This window comes from Mirounga leonina, unplaced genomic scaffold (assembly GCF_011800145.1).
Source record: "Mirounga leonina isolate KUSES-001 unplaced genomic scaffold, KU_Mleo_1.0 Mir_180, whole genome shotgun sequence".
Taxonomy (NCBI): Eukaryota; Metazoa; Chordata; class Mammalia; order Carnivora; family Phocidae; genus Mirounga; species Mirounga leonina.
The window spans coordinates 17,911,699-17,937,790 of NW_023270469.1; the positions used below are offsets into that span (position 1 = coordinate 17,911,699).

The following is a 26,092-nucleotide window of genomic DNA, read 5'->3' on the forward strand; positions in this document are numbered from 1 at the left end:
AGAAAGAAAGAAAGAAAGAAAGAAAGAAAGAAAGAAAGAAAGAAAGAAAGAAAGAAAGAAAGAAAGAAACAAGTGTTAGCAAGGATGTGGAGAAATTGTGCACTGTTGAAAGGATTGTAAAATGGTGCAACTGCTAGGGTAAATAGTACAGAGTTTCTTCCAAAAATTAAAAACAGAACTACCACCTGATCTAGCAATCCCACTTGTGGGTATATATAGCCAAAAGAATTGAAAGCAAGATCTCAAAGAGATATTTGCATACTTATGTTCATAGCAGCACTATTCAAAATAACCAAGAGGTGGAAGCACCCAATGTCCATCCACCAATGATGTATAAACAGAATGGGGCAGATATATACAATGGACTATTATTCAGCCTAAAAATGGAAGGAAATCCTGTCACATATTACAACATGGATGAACCGTGAGGACATTATGCTAAGTGAAACAAGCCAGTCACAAAAAGACAAGTATCGCATGCTTCCACTTCTAGGAGGTATCTAAAGTAGTCAAATTCATAGAAACAGAAAATAGAAGAGTGGTTACCAGGGGCTGGAGAGATGGGGTAAGAGGGAGTTGTTTTATGGGTTGTACAAGATGAAAAGATTCTAGAGATCTGTTTCACAACTCAACACTACCAAAGTGCACATTCAGAAATGGTTAAGATGGTAAATTTTATGTTATGTGTTTTTTTCTACACACACAAAAGAATTTTAAGTATCCATTCTAGTAATCAGGGCCTCTTAAGAACACTGCCTCCTCCCTTGGTCTTGCTTAGAGAAAGGTTTAAGTCTAACAGGTAGGTGTCCTCTCACAGTCTGGGCGACTGGAGTCCCCTTGTTTTTATAAAAAGGAATAAACAAGATTACATCTGAGGAACTCCTGGGAAATCCCTATCAACAAGGCAGAACTTAGTAGGGAATCACACTACTGCTCCCTTGACTTCTGCTGAGCTAGTTCATCCTTTCTTCACCTCCAGCTGCTGAGGGGCTTTGCAGAGCTTTTAAGGAGGTGCCTGGTATTTCCTAGACCCTATACTCTGGTCCTATGAGGTGGGTGGGATGGTTTAACTAAATCCACAGCTGGACCGCCTCACGTGAACCCAGGAAGATCATCCGGGCAGCGGGCCTGCAGAGCAATGCTGGATCCACCAGGGGGCATCAGGCACCATACTGTGCCATGTCCAGTACTTGGCCCAGTCCCCAGCCACCTACTCATGCTAAGCAAGGGTCCACTGGCCGGCCTGCCTCTGCTCTCCACAGGGGTTAGGCCTGGGGGAAGGCCTAGATGTCCTCTGGCAGAGGCTGGTTTGTTTATAAGCCATATTGACTCTCCCAGAGTAAATGCCTGTCAAGCATGCCAAAGGGGGCATCACAAGCAAGAAAACAACAGCTAAGTTCTCTGGGACTTGTCTTTTTGGTCCCCATTCCTCACACTCTGAGTCCATGAGTCCTCGCAGTCCTTCCTCCCAATCCTCTTCTAAATCCAAGAGGTTTTTCTGGAGGGCCAGGAGGGTGCTGGCTAAGAAAGGCTATACCTAACCCACAGCTGACTGCTTGGGGGCCTGAGTGGAGGCTCAAAGGATGAGTGACCAGATAAATAGTGCTCAGTGCACTACCACATTCCCCTGGGACTGGCCTCTGGACACAGGTTCCTCCCTGACCTGGGCACATTCTGGCAGCTTGGAAGGCTCTTGGATGCCCAGCTCCCATTTCTTGGACCTCCTTGCCTCTATTTCAACAAATCCCTTAGAAGTCAGGTCCTTCACCTGTGACCCTAAACTCGGGAACCTCCCTTTCTGACTCCCACATCTGGACAACACACGCTCCCTCTCTCCCATTTCACCTTGCTAACTCCCTAGATGGCTCTGGCCCTGCCCAGCTGTAGATACTGGCAGGCCAATCCCCAGCCATGAGCATCCCCCTGCCAGGTTTTGCAGCTCTCCTTCCCATAAAGCTGAAAACCAGCATGACTATGCATACCTAACTGCCAGGCAAATCTCCCAGTGCCCATTCCCCATAGGAATGGGGCCAAAATGCCCTCACTTTCTTTCCTCAGGTCCCCACCTCATTCCTGCCACCCTCATCACTGACAGAGGACTGGCTTCCCACATCTTGTCAAACAAGCCTCTCAGGCAAACTACCTTGGCTTCCCTGCCTTCCACGGTTCCCCCACTGTCCTCCCTGCCCTTTCTTGGAGGCAGGCCCCACCACCTCATCTAGAATCCTGCCCCTCCAAGTCCAGGCCCTACCCACCCCACACTGAATTGCTGAATCTTCAGGCCTCCCCTCACTGCTAAGTGCTTTCTCTTATGTTGCAAACATACAAGTCACCTAGGAACAACTCCCTTCACCCAGCTTCCTTCATCTCCCCTACGCGTGTACTCTTATCTTCCCTTCGCCTCTTGAATTCCTGAGGGGTAGTGGGCAGCTCTGTCTCTACTTCCTCATTTGCTGCTCACTCCACAATCCATTGCCCCCACAAGTGTTTGCATCTCTGTGCCATGGCTGTCCTCCAATCATCTGATTTTCAAATCAAACACCTTTTTGGTCTTTTTGCAATTGGATTTCTGTGCATCATCTGTTACACTTGATAGACTTTAACTTTTCCCTTCCCTGACACACATTCTTCTTAATTTGCCTATTTCTCTCACTCTTTTACTTTTTTTAAATTTTATTTTAAGTAGGTTCCACACCCAATGTAGGGCTTGAACTCACAACCCCAAGATCAAGACTGAGCCAGCCACGTGCCCCACTCTTTTACTTTTCTATCATAAATTACTTACCTGTCCCCCCACATACAAACACCCAGTAGATTAGGGTATATTCTTCCCCAAGTTTCCTCTTAAGCTCTCCCTTCTCTCTATACCAGTGGCTTTCTTTTTAATTAAAGTTTTTATTTTGAGATAATTGGAGGTTCACATGCAGTTGTAAGAATGTGAGCTCCTAGGGGCACCTGGCTGACTCAGCTGGTTAAGCGTCCAACTCTTGATCTCAGCTCAGGTGTTGATCTGAGGGTCGTGAGTTCAAGCCCCACATCAGGCCCTATATATGGGTGTAGAGCCTACCTAAAAAAAAAAGAAGAGCTCTTTAGTACTGTTTGCCCAATTTCCCCAATGGTAACATATTACAAAACTAGTATAATATCACACCCAGGATCCTGACACTGATACAGTTAAGTCACAGAACAGTCCCATCACCACCAGGACTCCTTGTGCTGCCCTGTTATAGCCACAGTCCCCATCCCACCACCAGTGCCTTTTAAAGATAGAAATATATGAAGCACTTGAGTAGCTTCTTCTTCAACTTCTCACACACACCAGGGAGACATATCAGGACTGGGGATGGGGGGAAGCTCTCCAGATAATACTGTTATATGCCCAGCTGAGAAACACTGCTCACACCTCCACACTATCCAACATCAGCTACTTCTGTAATGCTGTTTTTCCTAGAAAATGCTTTTTAAACCTGGGTCTAAAGTCCTACCAATCTCCAGAGCAGCCAGGACGTAGGCAACCCACTAGCTACTACCACCAGAAAATCCTGTGGCTCCCAAAACCAACCCCACCCAGCTTCCCTGGTCCTTTTCCTCCTCTTCCTAACCTTGGGTTCATTCATTCATCCACTGAATGTCTATTAATTCCTACAGAGGCCAGGGCGGTGACCTGACATGACACTCATCTAACCACGCAGCCCAGGGATCCCACAATGCCTCTGTGCTGCCCAGGTTCCTGGCCCCGAAGGGCCCAGAGAACTCACAAGTGTCATGTTTGTCTCCCGCTGCCTTCAGGGAGTGCCTGTGAAATGAGTGCCCATTCTGCCCCCCACTGACTCTTGACCACTCCCACCACAGATAAGGAGGTTGCTCTGGTGGAAAGCCTTCTGGGAAAATCAGGAGCCTCTTACCTCACAGTATACAATGTCCGCTCCATAGTCCAGGGCCAGCAGCCGCATGGGGAGAGTGCCTACCCGAACCATAGGGGCCAAGATGAGTTTGTTGTGGTAGCACAATGAGAGGGTGTGCTCAATCATTCTTCCTCTGCTAAAGCCTGCAGAAAAGGAAAACAAGAGTAAGAAATCCAAATAAAGAAAATCTCTTCTGTTATCCAGGGCAGGCTTTTCTTCTTCTTCCCAACACACAGGACTCTGTTTCCCTTTTCTCTGATCATAAAAATCACTCATACTTATTTATTCACCTAAAGAATATTTATTAGTGCCTAGTCTGGGCCAGTCACTGTCCTAGTCTTTTAGGATATAATAGAGGACAAAACAGACAAAAATTCCTGCTCTGATAGAGCTTTTATTCTAGTAGGGGAACAAAGGCAAAAAAAAAAAAAAACATAACAAATACATTATATAGTATGTTGGAAAACTGGTAATGCTACAGAGTAAAAAACAGCAGGGATAAAGGAAATTGAAAACACTGGGGCTGGGTTAAAATTTTTTTCCATTTTATTGAGATGTGATTGACATATAATGTTATATTAACTTAAGGTGTACAACATAGTGATATGATATACGTGTATACTAGAAAATGATTCCCACAATCAGTTAACATCTATCGCCTCACATATTAATAAATTTTTTTCTTGTGATGAGAAGTTTTAAGACCTACTCTTAGCAGGGTGCCTGGGTGGCCCCGGGCTCTGCACTCAGCTCGTAAAGTCTGTCTGGGATTCTTTCCCCCTCTGCTCCTCCCCATGCTCTCACTTTCTCTCTCTCTCTAAAATAAATAAATAAATAAATAAATAAATAAATAAATAAATAAATAAATAAATAAAATCTTAAAAAATATATATTCACTCTAGGGGCACCTGGGTGGCTCAGTCGGTTAAGTGTCTGCCTTCGGCTCAGGTTATGATCCCAGAGTCCTGGGATGGAGCCCCGCATTGGGCTCCCTGCTCTGCGGGAAGCCTGCTTCTCCCTCTCCCTCTGCCCCTCCTTCCCGCTATTCTCTCTCTCTCTCAAATAAATAAATGAAATCTTAAAAAAAAAAAAAAATCTACTCTTAGCAACTTTCAAATACATGATTTTGTCAACTACAGTTGCTATGCTATACATTACATCCCCAGAACATATTTATCTTCTAACTGGAAGTTCATATCTTTTTTTCTTTCTTTTTTTAGAGAAAGAGAAGGGGGTGGGGAGGTGAGGAGGGAGAGGGACAAGCCAACTCCATGCTGAGCACAGAGCCCGACACAGGGCTCAATCCCACGACCCTGAGATCATGACCTGAGCCGAAATCAAGAGTCAGACATTTAACTGACTGAGCCACCCAGGCGCCCCAGAAGTTCATATCTTTTTACCACCTTCACCCATGTACTCCACACTCCCAGCAAGAAAAATATAAATAAATGGTACATTAACATTTTATGGTAAAATATAAAAATATTTATATGAAATATTTACATTAAAATATAAAATTTTAGGGGCGCCTGGGTGGCTCAGTCGTTAAGCGTCTGCCTTCGGCTCAGGTCATGATCCCAGGGTCCTGGGATCGAGCCCCGCATCGGGCTCCCTGCTCCGCGGGAAGCCTGCTTCTCCCTCTCCCACTCCCCCTGCTTGTGTTCCCTCTCTCGCTGTGTCACTCTCTGTCAAATAAATAAATAAAATCTTAAAAAAAAAAAAGTTTAAAATATAAAATTTTAAGTAGTGAAACAAAGATAGGCTTCAATGGGATGATAACATTTGAGCTAAGACTTGAGTTAGCCAAGTTGGTATCTAATGGAGGAATACAGAGCAGAAGAAACAGCCAGTACAAAGGCCCTAGGGCAGGAGCTTGCCTGGTGTGTTAGAGGAACAGCAAGGAGGCCAATGTGGTTGGAACACAAAGAGAAGAGAGAGTAATGAAAGTCAGATACACGATGTCACAGCAGTAAGCAGATAGGACACAGTGGTCAGATCCCACACGGCCTTACAGGACACTCTATGGACTTTGTTAGCTCTTCACGAAATAGAAGCCAGTAAAGGGTTTTAAGTAGAGTAGCATGACTAAACATGTTTTCTCATGATCACAGTGATTGCTATATAAAAAGAAGTCTGCTGGGGGCCAGAGTAAACACAGGGAGACTGGGTACAAGGCTCTTTGGTAACCAACATAAAAGTTGATGGTGGCTCAGGCCAGGGAGCTGGTAGTAGAGGTGGTGAGAAGTGATCACATCTTAATTATACTTTGAAGGTAGAGCCAACAGGAGTAAAAAGGAGTAAAAAAAGAAATCAAAATCCCATATCCCAGAGAGAACTGTTAATATTAATTTATTTATTCTAAGCAAATATGGACCCCTCTAAAAAGTCACAAAGCTAGCTAGCCAATGCTATGCTCTGCTCAGTTACTAACACTGTCTCCATTTTCTTTTTACTATTCCCATTCCATCTGGCCCCCACCTCCACCGCTCCACTAAAACTGCTCAAAGTCACCAATTACCTCGAAGTTGTAGAATCAACCAGACACTCACCTGTCCACAATCTTGTTTCACTAACAGTATGGTGACGTGGTTGAGCTTCCCGTCTTCCTTGACCTCTGTGATCCCACACTTTCCTGGTTTTTCTCCCACCTCTCTGCCCTGCTCTTCAGTGACTTTCCTGGTTTCACCTCCTCTACTCACATGTTGAGTTTCCTCTTTAGTCGTGGGCCCTCTTCCCTTTCTAATTCCACACATTTGCCCTTGCAAATTTATTCACTCCCATGGCTTAAAATATTGGTAATATGCTGGTGATCTCCAAAGGCATTTTACACCAACTGCTCGATACACATCCCCACCCAGGTATCTTAAGGACATCTTATACTAAACATGCACAAAACAAGATCTTGATCTGCCCTCCTAAGCTGCCTCCTTTGTCTTCATTAATTCATTCAACAGACATATACTGAGCCCGTATGATATGCCAAGCACTGGATGGCACTATGAGGAGGAGGAGGTACAGCAGAAGAGAGGGTTATAGAAAGGGAACTTACAAATACTTGTGAAATCATAACCGTGTACAGTGCTATGAAGGACAGGAGGTTTTGGGAATCTGTGCCAGCAGGAAAGGGATGAAGAGAAGGGCTTCCCTTAAGAAATAATTTCTTCTTCTTCTTTTTTTTTATTTTACTTATTTATTTTAGAAAGGGAGAGGAGCAGAGGGGGAGAGAGGTGGGGAAAAGAACCTCAAGCAGACTCTGCATTGAGCTCGGAGCCTGACGCAGGGCTCGATCTCACAACCTTGAGATCATGACCTGAGCCAAAATCAAGAGTCCGATGCTTAACAGACTGAGCCACCCAGGCACCCCAAGAAATAATTTCTGATTTAAGATTTCAAGGGAGAGAAGGTGTTAATCAGGCCAATACATGGAGAGAAAATGTTTCCCATTTCAGCAACTAGCATCTCCACTCACCCAAGTACTCATCCTTAATCCATATTCCCCACATTCAATCTATCACGAACTCCTGTTGAAACAACTTCAAAATATAACTTTAATCCATCTGCTTTGCTCCATCTGCTTTAATCCATCTGCTTTGCTCCATCTCCAGTGCCACCACCGTGCACAAAGCCAGCCTCCTAACGGTCTCCCCAAATCTCCCACTCTCCTATACTGAGTGGCATTTGAAAAAGGCAACTCTGATACCATTCCTTTGTTTATATCCTTTAATGGCTTCCCACTGAGTTTAGGATAACTTCCAAACCCTTCTGATGACCCGGCAAGCCCTGCATGACCTGTCTCTGCCCACATCTCCAGCTCACCTTGAGCCTCTCTCCCCCCTCACTTTCCTTGCTCTGGCCACCCTGGCCTTCTTTGAAAGTCTCCCACACCAAGCTCTGGGGTGTGCATTTACAGTCCTGTCTGTCTCAAACACTCTCCCCGACTCAATCATACACACACACACTAACGTCCTCTTGACCTTGAATGTCCCCCCTTTTTGGAGACATTTCCTTACCAGACCATCTAACTTCAGGTCCCGGGTCACATGCTCTCGCAACACTTTGTGCTTCCCTATAGCTCAGTTACCAATCCCCATGTATCCACGCTGATCTGTGTGGTCTCTTGTTTAACCCCCAGCTCCTGTTCTAGACCACCAGGACAAGTCCACAAAGACAGGAACATGGCTACCTAGTTCACTGCCAGGTTTCTAGCCCTCAGCCCAGTATTTGGCCCTTAGCAGCCACTTTGAAAGGAAGGTGTGACTGAATACTCACTCTGTGGTGGCTGAGAACACCCCTCTGGAGGGTGGCTGGTTCGGGAACTCCCTCTGGCCCACGACAGCAGTGCCTGACAGGGCCTGCCTCCAAGAAGGCTCCTCTCAAAGAAGCTAGGCAGTCCCCACCCTTTCCTAGTTACCGTCACAACCATTCACCGCCCCGAGATCACACCCAGATCACCATTTTAGTCAAATAAACTGAGACGATTTCTCTACCATTCTTTTTTTTTTTTTTTTTTTATTTGACAGAGAGATAGAGAGCACAAGTAGGCAGAGCAGCAGGCAGAGGGAAAGGGAGAAGCAGGCTCTCTGCTGAACAGGGAGCCCGATGCAGGGCTCGATCCCAGGACCCTGGGATTATGACCTGAGCCGAAGGCAGCCGCTTAACCGACTGAGCCACCCAGGTGCCCCTCTCTACCATTCTTTTAAGGGCTGGTCTTCTGACAGTTTTGATTACCTTCTCAGACAGTAACCTTAACTTCAGTTGCATAGATACAAAATCCCATTAATTATAACGCTTTCAGATTGCAGATAACACCATTCAGGGAAAGCAATGAATGGAAAAAACTTTACCAGTCCCTTCCATGTAAATTTTCCTAGAGACTATGACCTTGCTTAAAAAGCAATTTCTTTAAAATAGAAATTTAGAGGCACCTGGGTGGCTCAGTCGTTAAGTATCTGCCTTCAGCTCAGGTCATGATCCCAGGATCCTGGGATCGAGCCCCGCATCGAGCTCCCTGCTCAGCGGGGAGCCTGTTTCTCCCTCTCCCACTCCCCCTGCTTTGTTCCCTCTCTCACTGTGTCTCTCTCTGTCAAATAAATAAATAAAATCTTTAAAAAATAATAAAATACAAATTTAGAGTTAAAATGGAAGTCAGTTAGGATTAAATATTCAGAGAATTATTCTATTTCCCACTCAAAACACGTGTAGATAAGAAAAAAACTAAAGTGATCTATTATATTTATAAGAGAATGAGGTGATACAGCATCTCTCTGTTAAGATTCTGAACTTTGGAATCAGAGAGACCTGCACTGGAATCCCAACTCTACCCGGGCAGATGAATTAACCTAGTGGAGGCCCAGCTCCTCCATCTGGAATATGAGGCTCCCACAGAATCCATGTCAGGTGGGATGCTATGAAGAGTCAATTCTATGATGCACAATAGCTCTCTGCACACAGTAAGGGTTTAATAAATGTTAACTGCTCTCACTATCGGGCTTTTACACTTTCAACACATTCTAAGTCTATTGTTATATCAACAAACATCTACTAGTTCTTTTGGGATGAAGGCACTGGGTGAAGCGCTGAAGGTAAAGAAATGGGAAGAACTAAGCTCTCGACCCCAAGGAGTGTCTCGGCTCAGCCAGTGCCATCTATCAAGTGACTGATGACAAGAGCCTGCAAACCAGTCTCTCTGCTTCCAGGCTCATTATGTTCCATCTATGTTCCTTCCAGCAGCCAGAGGAGTCTTTCAAACCACAAATCAGGATAGGATATTCCCATTCTCCAAAGCCTTCCCTTCTGCCCTTAGAATGAAGTCCCAGCTCCTTCACATTGCAAACAAGGTCTGCTCCCTGCCTTCCTCAGAAGCCCTATTTTTCTTTTTTTTTTTTCTTTTTAAAGATTTTATTTATTTATTTATTTGAGAGAGAGAGAGAGAGAGAAACAGCATGAGAGGGGAGAAGGTCAGAGGGAGAAGCAGGCTCCCCGCTGAGCCGGAAGCCCGATGTGGGACTCAATCCCAGGACTCCGGGACCATGACCCGAGCCAAAGGCAGTCGCTTAACCAACTGAGCCACCCAGGCGCCCAGAAGCCCTATCTTTCATCACTTGCCCCCTGCCCTCTTGACTTCGCCATGCTAAGCTTCAGCTCTTCTGAACTATTTCTAGCTCCCCAAACTGGCCTGCTCTCTCAATTTGTAGGCTCTGAACAAGTTGCCCCTGCCTAGAACCCAGATTCCTATTCCTCCACCTGGATGACTTCCAGTAGCCTTTCAGAACCTCCATACAGATGTCACTTCCTCCAGAAAGCCTTCCCTGACGCTTATCTCCCAAACACAGAGTAAGGGCACCTCCTCTTAGCTCATTCCTGTGATGGATGGAATATACTCTCATAATTACAGGAGCAACTATCAATCTGCCTCCCTCACCACAAAGGGAAGGCAAGCACCGCATCTTGCTCATCACTAGGTCCCTGTCCCCCAGAGCACACAATCTAGCATGAGGTAGGTGTTTAGGGTTTGTTGTGAAAAGAAGTTAACAGGTCAAGTGGCAACGAGAACCACAATATGGCTCATGCTACAGCCACAGAAGAGCTCTATCACAGACAAATGTGCCCTATCACAGAGCATTTCAAGCGCTTTGCCCTATGTCCAGTTTGGTTACAGAGCAAATGACTACCCCCTTCCTTTGCTTACCCAGTAAAGGACTATGAGCCCTTTATGCACTTGCATAAAAGCCACCACTTGAGTGAACAAGATTCAGGTAAGAAAGCAGCAGGAGATAAAGTTGGGGACAGACTCTGGAGACTGATTAGGAGATAAGCTGTAGGCCAAGGGCAACCATTGATGGCTTTTGAGTCAAGGGGTGACAAGGCCATGGCTGTGCTTTAGTAAGATCATTCGGACAACAGATGATGGGCTGGAGAGTGAAAGACAGGAAGGAGGTAAGGAGTTGGGTTAGAAAGAGGGTGAAATGACCTAGGCATGTAGTGAAACAGGCTGAAAAGAGAATGGCCAGCACTTGCAGAACAGTCCTGATGCAGGCAGGAAAATGAAGGAACAGGGAGGGAATACTAACAGCCACTTTTTATCTTTGCAATGCCTTGCAATTCTCAAAGTGCTTCATTTATAACTATGATTCTCAAATGGGACAGCACATTAAAATCATCTGGAAAGGCTTTAAAAAATACCAATGTCCAGGCCTTACACCCAAAACCAATTAAATCAGAATGTAACCTCCATTAGGGCAGGGATTTTACCTGTTTTGCTTGCCGTCTGTTTGAACAGTATCCAGCACATGCATGGTGCTCAGGAAACATTTACTGAATGAATAAATGAATGAATGAATGTATCATTATCACCTGAGATCCAAGGGACAATTCTGTTTAAAACTTATGGAGTAACCAGGCAATGTGAGTTACCATGGCAGCCCTGGGAAAAAAATACTACTAAGTTAGGCCCCTACTCTCAGGAGCTTACATTCTTTCCACAATAAGTAAAACTTTCTTATTTCCAGAGCACTATAATATACAACATGTATCTCAATAACAACTAGAGGTTACTCAATGTGAGGAAAAGGAAAAGAGAGGAGCTTTATTCAGTGGCTAATGAACTGACAAAAAGAAATTAAGGGTCATGGGCAGAGACTGGCTCAGACAGATTCCAATTCTTATGAGATTTTGAATCAATCATATTGTCAGGACTTGAGCATGGTGAGAAAACAGCCATATACTAACCAGCTTCCCTGCCCCAAATATTTGGGCAGAACCCAAATGCAAGTACATACCTACGTATTACTCTTTTCTGATAATTCCTTCAGTGTATCTGTTCTGGCTTGATGCAAAGTAAGACTTTGTTTTTATCTGAAAAAAACAGTGGCACATGTAAATGGATAAAACCTGTTGAGTCAGATGTCCAAGAAGCTACATAGATAAGGAACAAGGAGCCCTGAGTTCTTGAAAGAATCATACAAGTAGTATAAAATCACAGTATCTTAGAGTGTCCTTTATATCAACTCCCCTCTATCATATTGCCAACCAGCAGTCATCTGGCCTGGATATGAACTTTTCAGTGATGGAAAACTCCTCACCCTCAGGACAGATCTGGGCAATTCTAGTTGCTACAGCAGTTCTTTATATCAAATTCAGAATCTGCCTGTTACCTATGGGTCCTAGTTCTGCCTTCTGGAATAGTACACCCCACAGCACACCTCATCTCTTTTCCATGGGGCACATTCCCCAGATCCATAAGGACAGTTTTGTTCTCCCTAAACTTCTCTTCTCCAGCATCACTCCCTTGAATCACTTTTTCTTGTGTTTATGACTTTCAGGGCCCCCAACGTTCCTAATCCCAAGGGCAAAGCAAGCAATGGCATCGATGTACTTGCTACAGATTCTGAGGAGGAGGCGGAGCCAGTGCAAGAGTTTGTCAAATGTGCCTACCTAAAGTGAAAGCACAAGTAATCTCAGCCTCTCTTCAGTCCTCAACCTCTATGAAGGATTTCTCAACAACACACTATTCGCATATTGGGCCAGATAATCCTTTTTTGTGGAGGGCTTTCCTGTGCATTGTACAATGTTGAGCAACATCCCTGGCCTCTGCCCACTAGATGCCAGTAGCACCTCCCCAGATGTGACATTAAAAATGTCTCCAAACTCAGGGGGCCTGGGTGGCTCAGTCGGTTAAGTGTCTGCCTTCAGCTCAGGTCATGATCCCAGGGTCCTGGGATCGAGTCCCACATTGGGCTCCCTGCTCAGCAGGGAGCCTGCTTCTCCCTCTGCCTGCTCTGCATGCCCTCCCCGCTGCTTGTGCTCTCTCTAACAAGTAAATAAATAATAAATAAATAAATGAAATCTTTTTAAAAATTTAAAATTAAAAATAAAAATGTCTCCAAACTCTGTCAAATGTCCCAGGGTGGGGCAGGGGCAAAATCACCCTCACTTGAGAGCCACTGCTCTATCCAATGACTGTTCACCTGTCACTACTCAAATCTCTCTCCTCTGCTGGTTTAATGAGTAACTTTCCAGAAAGTCTACTTATGTATCAAAATGGCATTTGAAACTTTAAAAGTATTTATCATTTTGGAAACAACATGCATTGGTGAGGATGTGGAGAAAAAAGAACCCTCCTGCACTATTGGTGGAAATTAAAACTGGTGCAGCCGCTGTAGAAAACAGTATCGAAGTTTCTCAAAAAAATTAAAAATAGAATTGTCATATGATCCAGCAACTCCAGTACTGGGTATTTATGCAAAGAATAGGAAAACATGAATTCAAAAAAATATATGCACCCCTATGTTTATTGCAGCATTTACAATAGCTAAATTATGGAAGCAACCCAAGTGTCCCTTGATAGATGAATGAATAAAGAAGATGTGGTGTATACACACGCACACACACAATGGAATATTAGCTATTAAAAAAAGAATGAAATCTTGCCATTTGCAACAACATTGATGGTATTAGAGGGTATAATGCTAAGTGAAATAAATCAATCAGAGAAAGATAAGGGGTTTTTTTGCAACCTGAACATCTGAATTCAAGTAAAATATTCTGACAAGGGCTATGTGAGACAAGCCACGTATCTGATCACTCAGTAGATTAGAAGGACCCTCCTCACCACTATTTAAACAATTTAGGTATCTGGGAAGCCAGTGGAGGTGAGTGATTGCAAGAATGGTAGTTTAAGGATGAAAAGTTGGGAGGGAAGGCAAGAGAATGGAGAGTGAACCTCAGCTGAAAAGGGGCGGGGGGAGTACAGAGAGAAAGGTCTGCTTGAAATAAAGCCTGAAGATCTTACCTCCCACTTCATAGAGAGGCCATCAGCTTGCCCTCGGGGTCCTCAGCTCTTGGCCGAGGGAAGTGGGGGTGCCTAGATCTAAGACACCTGGCCCTTGTCTTCTCCCCCAGGCCTGACCATACATTCAGACTCTCAATAAACACTTACTACCAGACCTTGCACGGGGACCACATCTGGGAAAACACCACCGCACCCTCGGAATTTACAGGAGGAGACCAGCACTGGATAAGCCATCAGAGAAGCGGTGGCAGCGACAAAGGAGAATAGCAAGGGTCAGACACCCAATCTCCAGAAGCCCTCCGCCCCCCGGTCCAAAAGGCCAGGCCCCCATCGCCGCGTGTCGCCGGACCCCGGAGCCTGCCTCCACGAGCCCGTCTCCCCAAGGTTGGTCCGGGTCTGGATGTCGCCAAACCCTATTCGGACCTACAGACCTCGCCGCAGTTGAACTTCACAGACTCTCCCTCCTTCCTCAGGGTTCGCCAACTCCACAAGCCTTACTGAGCCGCGCCAGACACCGTCCGCGAGGCCCTGCGCGCCCGTGACGTCACTGCCGAGCGCCTCTCGCACACCAAGAAGACTATGGCTCTGGCGCGGCCGCTGCGGCCGCTGTTGCTCGCGGTTCGGTTGCTTTTGGCGCCTCGACGGGACCTAGGGGTCCTTGGTCCCGACGAGCCCCTGCCCGTGGTGCGCATCCCGCGGGCTCTACAGCGGCGGCAGGAACAGCGGCAGAGCGGGCGACGGAGTTCCCCGCGGCTGGTGCTGGCGCGACCGGGCCCGCTGCTAATCTCAGCGCGGCGGCCGGAGTTGAACCAGCCGGCGCGCCTCACGCTGGGCCGTTGGGAGCGCGCGCCACTAGCTTCGCGTGGTTGGAAGAATCGGCGCTCCCGCAGAGACTACTTCTCTATCGAGCGTGCGCAACAGGAGGCACCATCGCTGCGGAACCCCCCATCCGAGGGCAGCTTCGCGGCTCTGGGTCTGGAACCCCGCGTGCTGCATGCACTACAGGAGGCTGCTCCTGAAGTCGTTCGGCCTACAACCGTGCAGTCGAGCACCATCCCCCCGCTACTTCGCGGCCGCCACATCCTTTGCGCGGCGGAAACCGGCAGTGGCAAGACTCTTGGATACCTGCTACCTTTGCTTCAACGGCTCTTGGGCCGGCCAAGCCTGGACTCGCACAGTGTACCTGCCCCTCGAGGCCTGGTCCTTGTGCCTTCGCGAGAATTAGCCGAACAGGTGCGGGCCGTGGCCCAGCCCTTGGGCATCTCCTTGGGCCTCCAAGTGCGGGACCTAGGGGGAGGCCATGGCATGAGTAGGATCCGGCTGCAACTGTCCAAACAACCTCCAGTAGATGTACTAGTGGCCACTCCAGGAGCTCTGTGGAAGGCCCTGAAAGGTCAACTCATCAGCCTGAAGCAGCTCTCCTACTTGGTGTTGGATGAAGCAGACACACTATTGGATGAAAGCTTCCTAGAACTAGTGGACTATATCTTGGAGAAGAGCCATATAGCAGAAGGCCCCGCTGACTTAAAAGACCCCTTCAATCCCAAAACTCAATTAGTGCTGGTGGGGGCCACATTTCCAGAAGGTGTAGGCCAACTGCTAAGTAAACTTGCCAGCCCAGACTCTCTGACCACCATCACCAGCTCCAAGCTCCACTGCATCATGCCTCATGTTAGACAGACATTTATGAGGCTGAAGGGAGCAGAGAAGGTGACTGAGTTGGTGCAGATCCTCAAGCAACATGACAGATCACAAAGGACTGGCCCCTCGGGAACTGTTCTGGTGTTCTGTAATAGCTCCAGCACTGTGAACTGGCTGGGATATATTCTGGATGACCATAAAATCCAACACCTAAGGCTGCAGGGACAAATGCCAGCCTCAATGAGGGCAGGCATCTTCCAGTGCTTCCAGGAGGGCTCCCGAGACATACTCCTCTGCACAGACATAGCCTCTCGGGGCCTGGACAGCACCCATGTAGAGCTAGTTGTCAATTATGATTTCCCCCTCACCCTGCAAGACTACATCCACAGAGCAGGTAGGGTGGGCCGTGTAGGGAGCGAGGTGCCTGGCACCGTCATCAGCTTTGTGACCCATCCATGGGATGTAAGCCTGGTTCAGAAGATTGAGCTGGCAGCTCGCCGGAGGAGAAGTCTTCCAGGACTAGGGTCCTCAGTAAGAGAGTCTTTGCCCCAGCAAATCTGATGGTAGCCGGCTTAAATGTGATGCCATTAACAGGAATCTTTCCCTTTGCCCTGGGTGGGTGAGCACACTTGTCGGTAGGATGCACTGGGCTGCCCAGTCACCTCCCTGAAGGCCTGGTGAGCTGCTGTCTGGCTTCCAAAGGTAGATTTGCCCAGCACTGGAGAATGAGCATGGTTCTTTGTGGTCTTTCACATGACTCCTGAAAAATAAAGTAGATTTTTTGGCTTTGTATTATGTCATAATTTCTAACAATAAATGATGTTTTTATGGGTCTAATAATAGTTAATACTGGGGTAGAATTCATTGGATTGTGAGAAGATTCACACTCCAAACAACACATCTGGGACCGAGGCTCTTTCCACTGCTGTTTTAGTTTTATTTTTATTATTGTTTAAAGATTTTATTCATTCATTTGAGAGAGAGCGAACACAAGTGGAGAGAGGGAGAAGCAGACTCCCCACTGAGCAGGGAGCCTGATAGAGGGCGCGATCCCAGGACCCAGAGATCATGACCCAAGCCGAAGGCAGACGCCCAACCGAGCCACCCAGCCAACCCATTCCATTGCTGTTTTAATTAGTAAACATTTAGATTTTATTTCTTGCCCCCAAAACATCCATTAAGCACCCCAGAGAAGGGAAAGGGGATATGAGTAGCAGATTTTCTTCACCAACAGTGCCCATGGCAAGCTTGGGCATTCTTGGTGAAATCTCTCTGGGAAGTACTGGCAGAAGAATAGAAGACAGGCTGACACAGAAGTAATGCTTGGTGTGCATTTCCAGGCTCTGCCTTCTTTCTCATCTCTTGTGGCAGGGGAAGAGAAAAGAGGATTATACTTTTTACAAAACCGGCAAAATAGGCATGTAGCATCCTCTCTTTCCTAGGTTCCATTTTCTGCAGCATTATATAAGCCTAAAGTAATGCACAGTTGAGAGTCAAATACTCCACAAAACAACTTAAAAATACTTGCACACTGAAAAGGATAAAGTTGCATAGAAAAGAAATGGGCCCAGGGCAATCTTTGCCAGGAGAGAATATTGCACTAAATGTACAATCATGGGGCGCCTGGGTGGCTCAGTCGTTAAGCGTCTGCCTTCGGCTCAGGTCATGATCCCAGGGTCCTGGGATCGAGCCCCGCATTGGGCTCCCTGCTCCGCGGGAAGCCTGCTTCTCCCTCTCCCACTCCCCCTGCTTGTGTTCCCTCTCTCACTGTGTCTCTCTGTCAAATAAATAAATAAAATCTTTAAAAAATAAAATAAATAAATGTACAATCATATCTCTCTTTTTCATATGAGGAAGGTTGAGGCTCAGAGCGATAAAAGAACTTGCTCAAAATCATACACATAAGTATGACAGAATCTGGTCTGTCTACACCAAGGGTTGAGTTATTTACCAACTTTCAATATTGCCCACTTTGACTCAAAAGCAACCCGTTTTGGACAATAATTGGTTATTCTATCCATGGATCACTGTGGCAGAACTGTTAAAAATACAGATTCCAGGGACACCTGGCCGGCTCAGTCAGTAGAGCATGTGACCTCAATCTCTGGGTTGTAAATTCAAGCCCCATGAGGGGTAAAGAGATTACTTAAAAGTAAAATCATAAAAAAAAAAAAAATTACAGATCCCTGAACTCACAACCATTTGTCTATGCTATTCTGCCTTCCCCAGAGACGCAGCCAGGTCCTGATAAGGTATCTAACCCCACCAGGTCAGAGTGATGTTCCCAGACAAACTCTCTGGAGCCTTGGAGAATCTAAGTAGTCTTCTGCTGGCCCACCTGCCAGAAAGAACCTCCTCCAGAGCTCTCCCCTTCACATTTTTCCTCCTAGCTCTCCCCAAGGGCAGTCTGCTCTAATCAGGCCTGACTTCGTGTGTCCTAACATGCACCACACTAATTCAAGCAACTCAGGAATAGAACATGATGTGGTTCTCAACCAGGGTTGCCCAACCTCTAAAATAGTAGTTCCGTCATTTTCTACCTCCAGAGCACATTGCCTTTGCCCCCAGGAAACAAGCATCCCATCTTCACATATTAAAGGTCAGCAACAGGGGGCTCCCTCCTAAGGAAGGTTCTCTCTCATTGCTAGGAAGTTCTTGGCTGCACTATATCCAAGGCTGCCCCAAATATGGTTCCTTCCTGTGGGCCTGATCAGGCTAAGGGCAGAGTTTTCTATTTCCTCCTCCTCGGAGTAGGACCCAATCAGCTTTAGTAACGTCTCTTCACAGTTTGACTGTTTTTCACCGGCACTTTTGCTGAGCCCCCACTTCATCCTTTCATAGTGGTAGGATTGTTATTACAGTATTTGCCTTTTGGGGGAGAGATGAAAGTAATGATTAAGTTGTCATTTTGTATTATGTCATTTTGTCATGAATTTGTTTTGAATTTTATACTAAAATGGGCCCACCATTCCCACTGTGTGAAGCCATTCAGGACCCTCATTTTGCCTTGGAGCACCTTTAACATCTCTCCCAGTGTTACTCTGAGATGTGATGAGCTTGTCCTCACATTCCTATCAGGTATAAATCCAGAGCCCAACATGAAGCTCTACCATTGAGCAGAACATCTCTTCACTACTTATGCAACTTTGCATAGGTTTTTTGACTTCCCCAGTTGTAAAAACGTGAGGGTTCTATGAATTTATATTTGGGGCAGGACAAGTTCAAGAAGAGCTTGTCTTGGGCGCCTGGGTGGCTCAGTTGGTTAAGCGGCTGCTTTCGGCTCAGGTCATGATCCTGGAGTCCCTGGATCGAGTCCCGCATCGGGCTCCCTGCTCGGCGGGGAACCTGCTTCTCCTTCTGACCCTCCCCCCTCTCATGTGCTCTCTCTCATTCTCTCTGTCTCAAATAAATAAATAAAATCTTTAAAAAAATAAAAAAAGAAGAGCTTGTCTTTGCTTTTATTCTTCCCAGCTGGAATGTCTTCCCTCTCCTCTCCACAGGTCCAAATCTACCTTATCCTTCAGACCCACTGCCAAGGAGCCTTCTACACAGATCTCTGCCTCTCCAGCTGTTGAATACTTAGGGACAGTGCCATACAACGTAGCTGTCTCTTGGGTTAATCTTGCCTCTCAAGCCAATCGCAGAATGTGGGTTTCTCTTGCCCTCTTTTGGTCCCTGGGGCTGTGAGAGCCCATAGGTATGCTCCCCAGGGAGTGGCTACTTCACTAGGGCTGGCTGGGGAGAGAAGTGTGAGGGCCCAGGCAGGGTGCTTCTCTGCCTCCACCCTGCTCTCCTCCACAAAACCCTGAGAGCCTGCCCCTCAAGTCACAGGTTCCTTATGTGACCTCACTGGGTAGTGATGACCTCACAGGCCTTCTCACAGTTTCCATGGCAGGGTAACTACGCAAACGTGGCACTCTCGGGGAAACTTTCCTACCAGTTCTCTACCAGATACCAATCTGTTTGGTTGCCTGAGAGAGAATGTCTGACCGGATCTTCTATATTCATTCTAACTTGTCCTCTGTGCCCTGGGAGGGCAGCACAGCAGGTAGGCCTAGGCCAGGCATCTGTCCAAGAGTCACTGGTGTACACACAACTCCACCTGGCGGCCACATGTTCCTTTGGGGCTTCCCCACCGCACCTCAGAACGTAACCAGCTGTAAGTAGAACAAGTGGCCTGGGGCCCCCTCAGGGACTTACGGTGTCCCTGCTCCCTGCTGAGGACAAGTGAAAGGACATCCCTGGGCAACTATTCAGAAAGCTTCTAATCTTTATAAATGCAGCCTTCCCTTTTGGGCTACAAGCTACTTTTCCATTCTGACCCTTTCCTGATTGGCCCCTTAGGGAAAGTCGAGCGAATTTTTGTTGGCAAGTGATAAATGGAGCAGTTGGAGGAAGAACTGTTGAGGGCTATTCATGAACCTCCCCTTCAAACCCAGGCACCTTCACCGTGCTGTCGGGTAGACACACACATGGGTCCCCTCAGAAACACCCCCAGACTGAGCTGCTGAATACTGGGGAAAGGTGGTGTCATATTGATGGGAAGAACAGAAGAGCCAAGGAGAGTGATGAGTGACAAGACTAGAGGGCTGACGAAATGGCGTCCTAGGAGGTTGGGTGGACGTGAGCCTAGACTTGCTACCCAGAATCTGGCTCTGAAGCTCCTGCTCACTCTGCCTCTGTATTTGGCCTTTTCCTAATCTAGGTCAAAGTATCAGAGGGCTAGAGATCAGTGTGGTTGAAAGAGGCAGTGTGAATGGGGCCCAAGAGGAGTTGCCAAGGTGGGAGGGGTTCTTAGCCCATTTATATTATTTTTTTCAACAACTGAAAGGTATTTCCATTAAAGCCTCAGAAGGGACAGACCTTAAGAAATGCTCTTTCTGCTGTGGAAGGGAGACATGGAAGGGATCCTGGCTGCAACTGTTTTCAGGTTCTACGGTTTCCTCTGAGAATGGGGGACAGATTTCCAGGTCTCCTGCTGCTGCCCTAAGCTCCACAGAATCGCTTTTGCAGCCATATTCCTTCTCTAGGGGACTCATAGAGGTGATGGGCCAAGTCTGTGTTTTGGATACCAAGCAGATTAAAGGGCTTCAGCCAGAAACAGGGAGAGACATGAGAGGGGAGGTCCTGGCAAGTCACTGTATACAGCAGAAATGACTGATGAGATCTGATTTTCTTTCCAGCAGCAGTACCTCCCACTTCTCCTCCTACACCTGGTCACTACCATGTCCTCTACCGAGGGTGTGGAGAAACCCAGGTGGGCTGGCATGGGGAGACATACTGCCTGGTTGGTGGTTACCGGACCTATGGGGATGCTCCTGTGGCCACCCCAGCAAAGGCGGAAGCAGAGAAACCAATTCCCAGCCGGGCTCCCAAGAGACATCAAGCTTTCGCAGAGTCGGATAAAGACCTAGGTTGCTCCAGCCCCAAAATTCGGCGATTGCAGCATGGTGGCAGGAGGCTGACCCCACAGAAGCTTGCTGGCTGAGCCACTCTACAGAGAAGGCAAACGTTTAACCGCCTAAGATAGCTAATGCCTCTTCCTGCACTGACCCCCTTTGCCCACCACTGGAGGTTAGAACCTGAGCCGTTCTGTCTGAGCCTTCGTCGGCCAGGAGCCTCCTTCCATACTAACTGGCCATGGGCAAGGAGCCTTAGAAACCGAGACTTGAAACGAAAGGCTGCTCTGAACATCCCAGGGTGGAAACTGGCCTGGAAGAAAACCTGATGTTTCTCTGCTCAATACTCTAGAGTCCCTTCTTGAGAAGAAGAAAGAAAAGTCTGACTCTTTGAGCCAAGGAGGATCCAGGAGCAGAGAGAGGGTTCATAGTAGTCTCAGCAGGGGCCCATCTATCAGATAGACTCCTGCCCCGAGTCATTGCCAGCAGCCATCAACACAAACCAAGAAGAGCTGGGCTTTTTGAAACTGAAAAAAGCAATTTGTGTCTACCCAGGGAGCCTCTTGTCTGGAGTGCCAGGAGGCAGAATAAAGAGACCCAGGAAGATCCGCTCCCCAGTGCAGGAAGAAAATGGAGAGAGTTGGGCGGCACCACCACTGAGGCTCACGTGCTCCTTCATTCCCATCCCTTTCTGGCCCCAGTGGGATTTCTTACTGTTCAATAAAATGATTTTGTCTAACATATTTGACTTGAAATCCAGCTTGTCCAAGGCCGGGCCCCAAACCTCCTTGTTCCCTGAAAGTACATTACCACATGGGGAACCTGGTGCTCTGAGACCTGCCTCCAAAAAAGACCCCTGAGTGCAGCTTCTAACTGTGTGGCTCTCACAGTGACACCTGTACAAATCGGGGCAGGACCCGGGCAGGTTCTTTAAGAAATGCAGAGCCTGGGGCGCCTGGGTGGCTCAGTTGGTTAAGCGACTGCCTTCGGCTCAGGTCATGATCCCGGAGTCCTGGGATCGAGTCCCGCGTCGGGCTCCCTGCTCAGCGGGGGGTCTGCTTCTCCCTCTGACCCTCTTCCCTCTCGTGCTCTGTCTCTCATTCTCTCTCTCACAAATAAATAAAATCTTAAAAAAAAAAATAAAAGAAATGCAGAGCCTGATGAGAACTTCCCTCTGTGTATGCACATGTGCGTGCATGTGTGTGTGTGTGTGTGTGTGTGTGTCTAAGATGAGAGGCAGGCCTGAGAAGACATTCTGTCAATCCACCCATCTCTATCCATTTACTCCACAAAATTTTTTTAAGGATTTTATTTATTTGACAGCGAGAGAGGGAACACAAGCAGGGGCAGTGGGAGAGGGAGAAGCAGGCTTCCTGCCCCACCCAGCAGGGAGCCTGATGCGGGGCTCGATCCCAGGACCCTGGGATCAGGACCTGAGCCGAAGGCAGACGCTTAATGACTGAGACACCCAGGTGCCCCTACTCCATAAATATTTATTGAGCACCTGCTGGTTGCTTGGGCTATATTAGTGAACAAGATGATTGAAGCCCCTCTCCTCATAGCACCCAGAAACTAAAGGAAGAGATAAGTAAAAGATATAATTTCAACTAGTTATAAGTGCAATAAAGAAAAGTAAGATGGGATAAAAGGATAGAGGGATGGGGGGGTGCTAGGTTCCACAAAGTAGTCAGGGGAGGCTTCTCTGAGGAGGCAACATCTCAGTGAAGGGGTGAAGGAATCCTGTGTAGAGTTGGAGGGAGACAATTCCTGGAGGAGGAAATGGCAGGAGCAAAGACCCTGAGGCAGGAATGAGGCTGGCCTGTTGTGGGACCAACAGAAAGGCTTGTGGCCAGAGAGAAAAGAGAAGAATGAAAGATGTGGTTGGAGAAGCAGGCATGGGCCAGACCACAGCAGGCCTTGTCGGCCATGGTGAGGAATGTGGATCTTAAGTGTGATGGGAAAGTCATGGGAAGAAGTTGAGCAGGGTAGTGAAATGATCAGACATAGATGCTAAAAAGATCATTCTGACTACCGTGTGCCATGGCAGTGGGGTACTGGCTGTTACCCATGGAATGTCTCTCTCAGCAGTTAAGGGGACAGTTGGTCCTAGGGAGTGGGGGTGGGGGAATATCAGCAGAGAAGAAAGCGGACAGGGTATGTGTGGCCCTGTGTGCCAGGCCCACGTGCCTTAGCTTCCCAGATCCAAAGTGGGCACTGTCAGCAGCTTGTAGCTCTCAGGCCCAGGTGAAGCCACTCACCCTGTGGACAGCACGCTCACCCCCAAGGGCCACACCAGCAAGAGTGTTTCTCCTCTTCTGGCACCCCAAAGGCCAGGAAAGGTCCTGATAACTTAAGAAGTTTCCCTAACCTGGGTTAGAGGAAGGAGGCACAGGCCCTGGGGAGTTCCCACTGTGAGTCTCAGTTAACCCACAAAGCACAGCTAATGCCTCTTCCTGCAGCGACTCCCACTACCCACTGCTGGAGATTAGAACCCCGTGTTGCTCTCTGAAACTTGGTGTGACCAAGTTTCCAAGTGGGAAATACAAGTGACAGAGGAACCTGTTAAATGACACCATGGGATGCAATCAGCAAGTTCTAAGACAATTCCAAAACTCTAAAGGACAAAGGACATGATTTTTTCAACAAACAAATTGCAAGGAAGGAAGGAAGAGGAACCCAAGCATTAAGAGATATAACAACCAAATGCAATGTGGGTGGCCTTATCTACATTATAATCAAAACAATTATTTAAAAATTAGTCCCAGGGCACCTGGGTGGCTCAGATGGTTGAGCATCTGCCTTTAGCTCAGGTCATGATCCCAGGGTCCTGGGATCGAGCCCCACGTCTGGGGTCCTGGCTCAGTGGGGAGCCTGCTTCTCCCTCTCCCTCTCCCTCTCCATCTCTCCCTGCTCATGCTTTCTCTCTCTCTCTGTATCTCTGTGTCTCAAATGAATAAATAAAATCTTTTAAAAAATTAATAAAATAAAAAAATAAAAATTAGGCAATCAGGGAAATTTGAACATAATAGATAATTTATGATATTAAGGAAGTATTGTGACTCTCTTAGGTGCCATAATGGTTTGGTAGTTGTCTTTTAAAAAGAGCCGTTATCTTTTAGAGATGCAAACTTAAATATGGATGGAATAAATGTTTGATTTGCCTTAAAATATTCTGTAGAAGGTATAAATGAGTAAGGTATAAATGAAACAAGATGGGCCATCCACAATTGTTGAAGCTGGATGACTGGTACATAGGGGTTCAATATACTCTTCTACTTTTTCATGTTTGAAATTACCCTAATAAGTTAAAAGAGATTTTTTTTTAAAGCTTCTCAGGTGCAGCCTGATGTTCATCAGCCAGATTTGGAATCAGTGAGGACGCGGGGTGAAGGGGGGTTGGCTTCATAGCATAAATTAGCAGGTGGGAGCCACGGCAGCCAGGCAGAGGAGGGCAGCCCTCCTGCATGAACACAGGAAGCATGGAGGGTTCTGAGGCAGGGTATGCTGTGTACAGCATGTTGTTGCTGGTCTGACAGGCCTCAGAGATAAGCAGGCTAGGTTGAGCAAAGGGACAGCAAGTCTGAACTTGAGGCTAACTGAAAAAAATCCCATATGCCGCATCATAGATGTTTGTTTGGTCAGAGCCAGTTCCCAGCACTTGGTGTGCACACAGCCCACTCTTCCAGATGCTTCTGTCAGTAGATGTGGTAGATAACTGCTGGAAACTTGTCCAGCCCTTCACAGCATACCCCCGCACGGGGCCAGCTCCAGGGGGTGATCAGTGGGGAACGCCTAAACAAACAGAGGATGTAAGGGACTCGAAGCCTCTCCTGGTGAGAAAAGCAGCAGCTGAAAGTCAAGAAGTCCATGGAACCCCAATCTCACTTGGCCCCGAGGGCATGTGCAGCTGCTGGCCTCCCTACCCTTTCTTCCCCTTCAGCCAGGCTCATGGAGGGTTCCGTCCTCGGGCCAGGAGGCTATTCTCTCTGCCATCACTGGTTTCCCCAAATGGCTGCCTTATGTCCCATGAAGCCACACTGAAGACAGGGCCAGGCCAGTCCAACTTTGGTGAGCCTGGCAGTGGTGAACAGGAAGTGGGTGGCATGTGCAGAAGCAGACAGGACAGACCTTACCAAATGGCTGGTAGTCATTCTCCAAAGTTCTCTCCCCACATGGGCCTGGAGCACCCACAGAGAGCGAGCCCAGAGAGATAAAAACTCTTGAGTAGCTCTGGCCTGGGGTCCCAGAGAGCCCTGGACATCAGGAAGCTAAGTACATTCCTCCACCACAAACTCAGTCCCATTGTCCTCACAAGTTGCCCCCAAATTTATGAATTCCCTCTGCCCAGTGTTCAGGGAGGCCTCCAGACAGAGGGGTACAGAGACCAAGAAAGGGCATCTGTTAGCTGGGGCAACTGCTTCATACCCGCAGTGGTCCGCGATGGAGAACAGAATCGGAAAGCTCAAAGCTGAAAAAATCTAGGAGTAAGGGAATTTTGGTTTCAAATTCCAGCTCCACCTGTCAGTTTCACCAAGATGAACCTCAATTTTCTCACCTAGAAAATGAGGTTGGTAAAAACCTACCTTGTGGGCTATCATTAAGATCAATCGGACTACGATGCATGAGACTGGTAGCACAGCTCTGGACACACAGTAGCTTTGGCTGCTCTGGCACGTTGTCCCTGTTGTCACATGCCCTTGCTCCATGAAGGAAGGAAAGGCAGCAGTCTGCTGAGCTCCAAGTCGACTCGCTCTTCAAGGAATGTTGGTTGAGCCTTTGCTGTGCTCAGGTCTGGCACTAGAGGCCAGAATATGGTGGTCATGGCCTCACTGAGTTCACTTGCCAACTTCGGCAGGGCCAGCGACTGCAGGCTGCTGTGAGGAGGATACGGACAAAGGCCAGGAGGAGGAGGACGGAAAGGTTCCAGCAAACCTGAACCTGAGCAATCGGAGAGGCTCATCCACGCTCCTGTTTTTAAAGAGAGTAAGTTACTGAAGAGGGTTTGGATTTGTCAGGTTCTCCATGATATGCCCCCTCTCCAGGCGACTGAATATCACAGTTCAGAAGGTGCCATCTGAATCTCAGGGACTCCCTATAGGATCTTCCTCAGTCGAACTCCTATAGCCCCTGCCCCTCCAGCCTCCCCCCAGCTGATGGCAAGACCTCAAGAACATGGGACGGCATGCAAACCAACCTCAGGACGGGAGTCCCAAGCCCTGTGGGCTTCACCCCTAAATGACCGAAATATCTGGTCCCAGGAAACAGCCCCGTCAGACACTTAAAGCCTGCCAGACACCACGGTGCCTTTGCTCTGGGGACCCTGTGTACTGGATCCTCCATACTGCCTGAAATCAGGC

General features: G+C 47.5%; 3 protein-coding genes across 5 annotated transcripts in view; 2 read left to right on the forward strand and 1 right to left on the reverse strand.

Moving 5' to 3' along the window:
* Positions 1 to 14,218, reverse strand: part of DUS2 (dihydrouridine synthase 2) — a 52,372-nt gene extending 38,154 nt beyond the window's left edge. Inside the window, exons 1-4 of one of the 3 annotated variants that reach the window (XM_035024930.1) lie at positions 14,127 to 14,208; positions 11,684 to 11,759; positions 11,157 to 11,219; positions 3,906 to 4,048 (exon numbers count right to left, since the gene is read on the reverse strand). In XM_035024930.1, the coding sequence (XP_034880821.1) occupies positions 3,906 to 4,048; positions 11,157 to 11,196 (183 nt within the window). In that variant the 5' untranslated portion in view covers positions 11,197 to 11,219; positions 11,684 to 11,759; positions 14,127 to 14,208. Of the gene's footprint in view, positions 1 to 3,905; positions 4,049 to 11,156; positions 11,220 to 11,683; positions 11,760 to 14,126 lie in introns of all 3 variants that reach the window. The other 2 variants (XM_035024932.1, XM_035024933.1) reach the window with 2 other exon arrangements.
* Positions 14,207 to 16,149, forward strand: DDX28 (DEAD-box helicase 28). The gene has a single exon (XM_035024929.1). The coding sequence runs from the start codon at positions 14,275 to 14,277 to the stop codon at positions 15,895 to 15,897; it is 1,623 nt and encodes a 540-aa protein (XP_034880820.1). The 5' UTR covers positions 14,207 to 14,274; the 3' UTR covers positions 15,898 to 16,149.
* A 3,168-nt stretch (positions 16,150 to 19,317) lies between these two features.
* On the forward strand, positions 19,318 to 21,235 carry DPEP2NB (DPEP2 neighbor). The gene is made up of 2 exons (XM_035025324.1): positions 19,318 to 19,384; positions 20,520 to 21,235. Exons 1-2 carry the CDS (start codon positions 19,318 to 19,320, stop codon positions 20,822 to 20,824), a joined length of 372 nt encoding a protein of 123 aa, XP_034881215.1. The 3' UTR covers positions 20,825 to 21,235.
* The last annotated feature ends 4,857 nt before the right edge of the window (positions 21,236 to 26,092 follow it).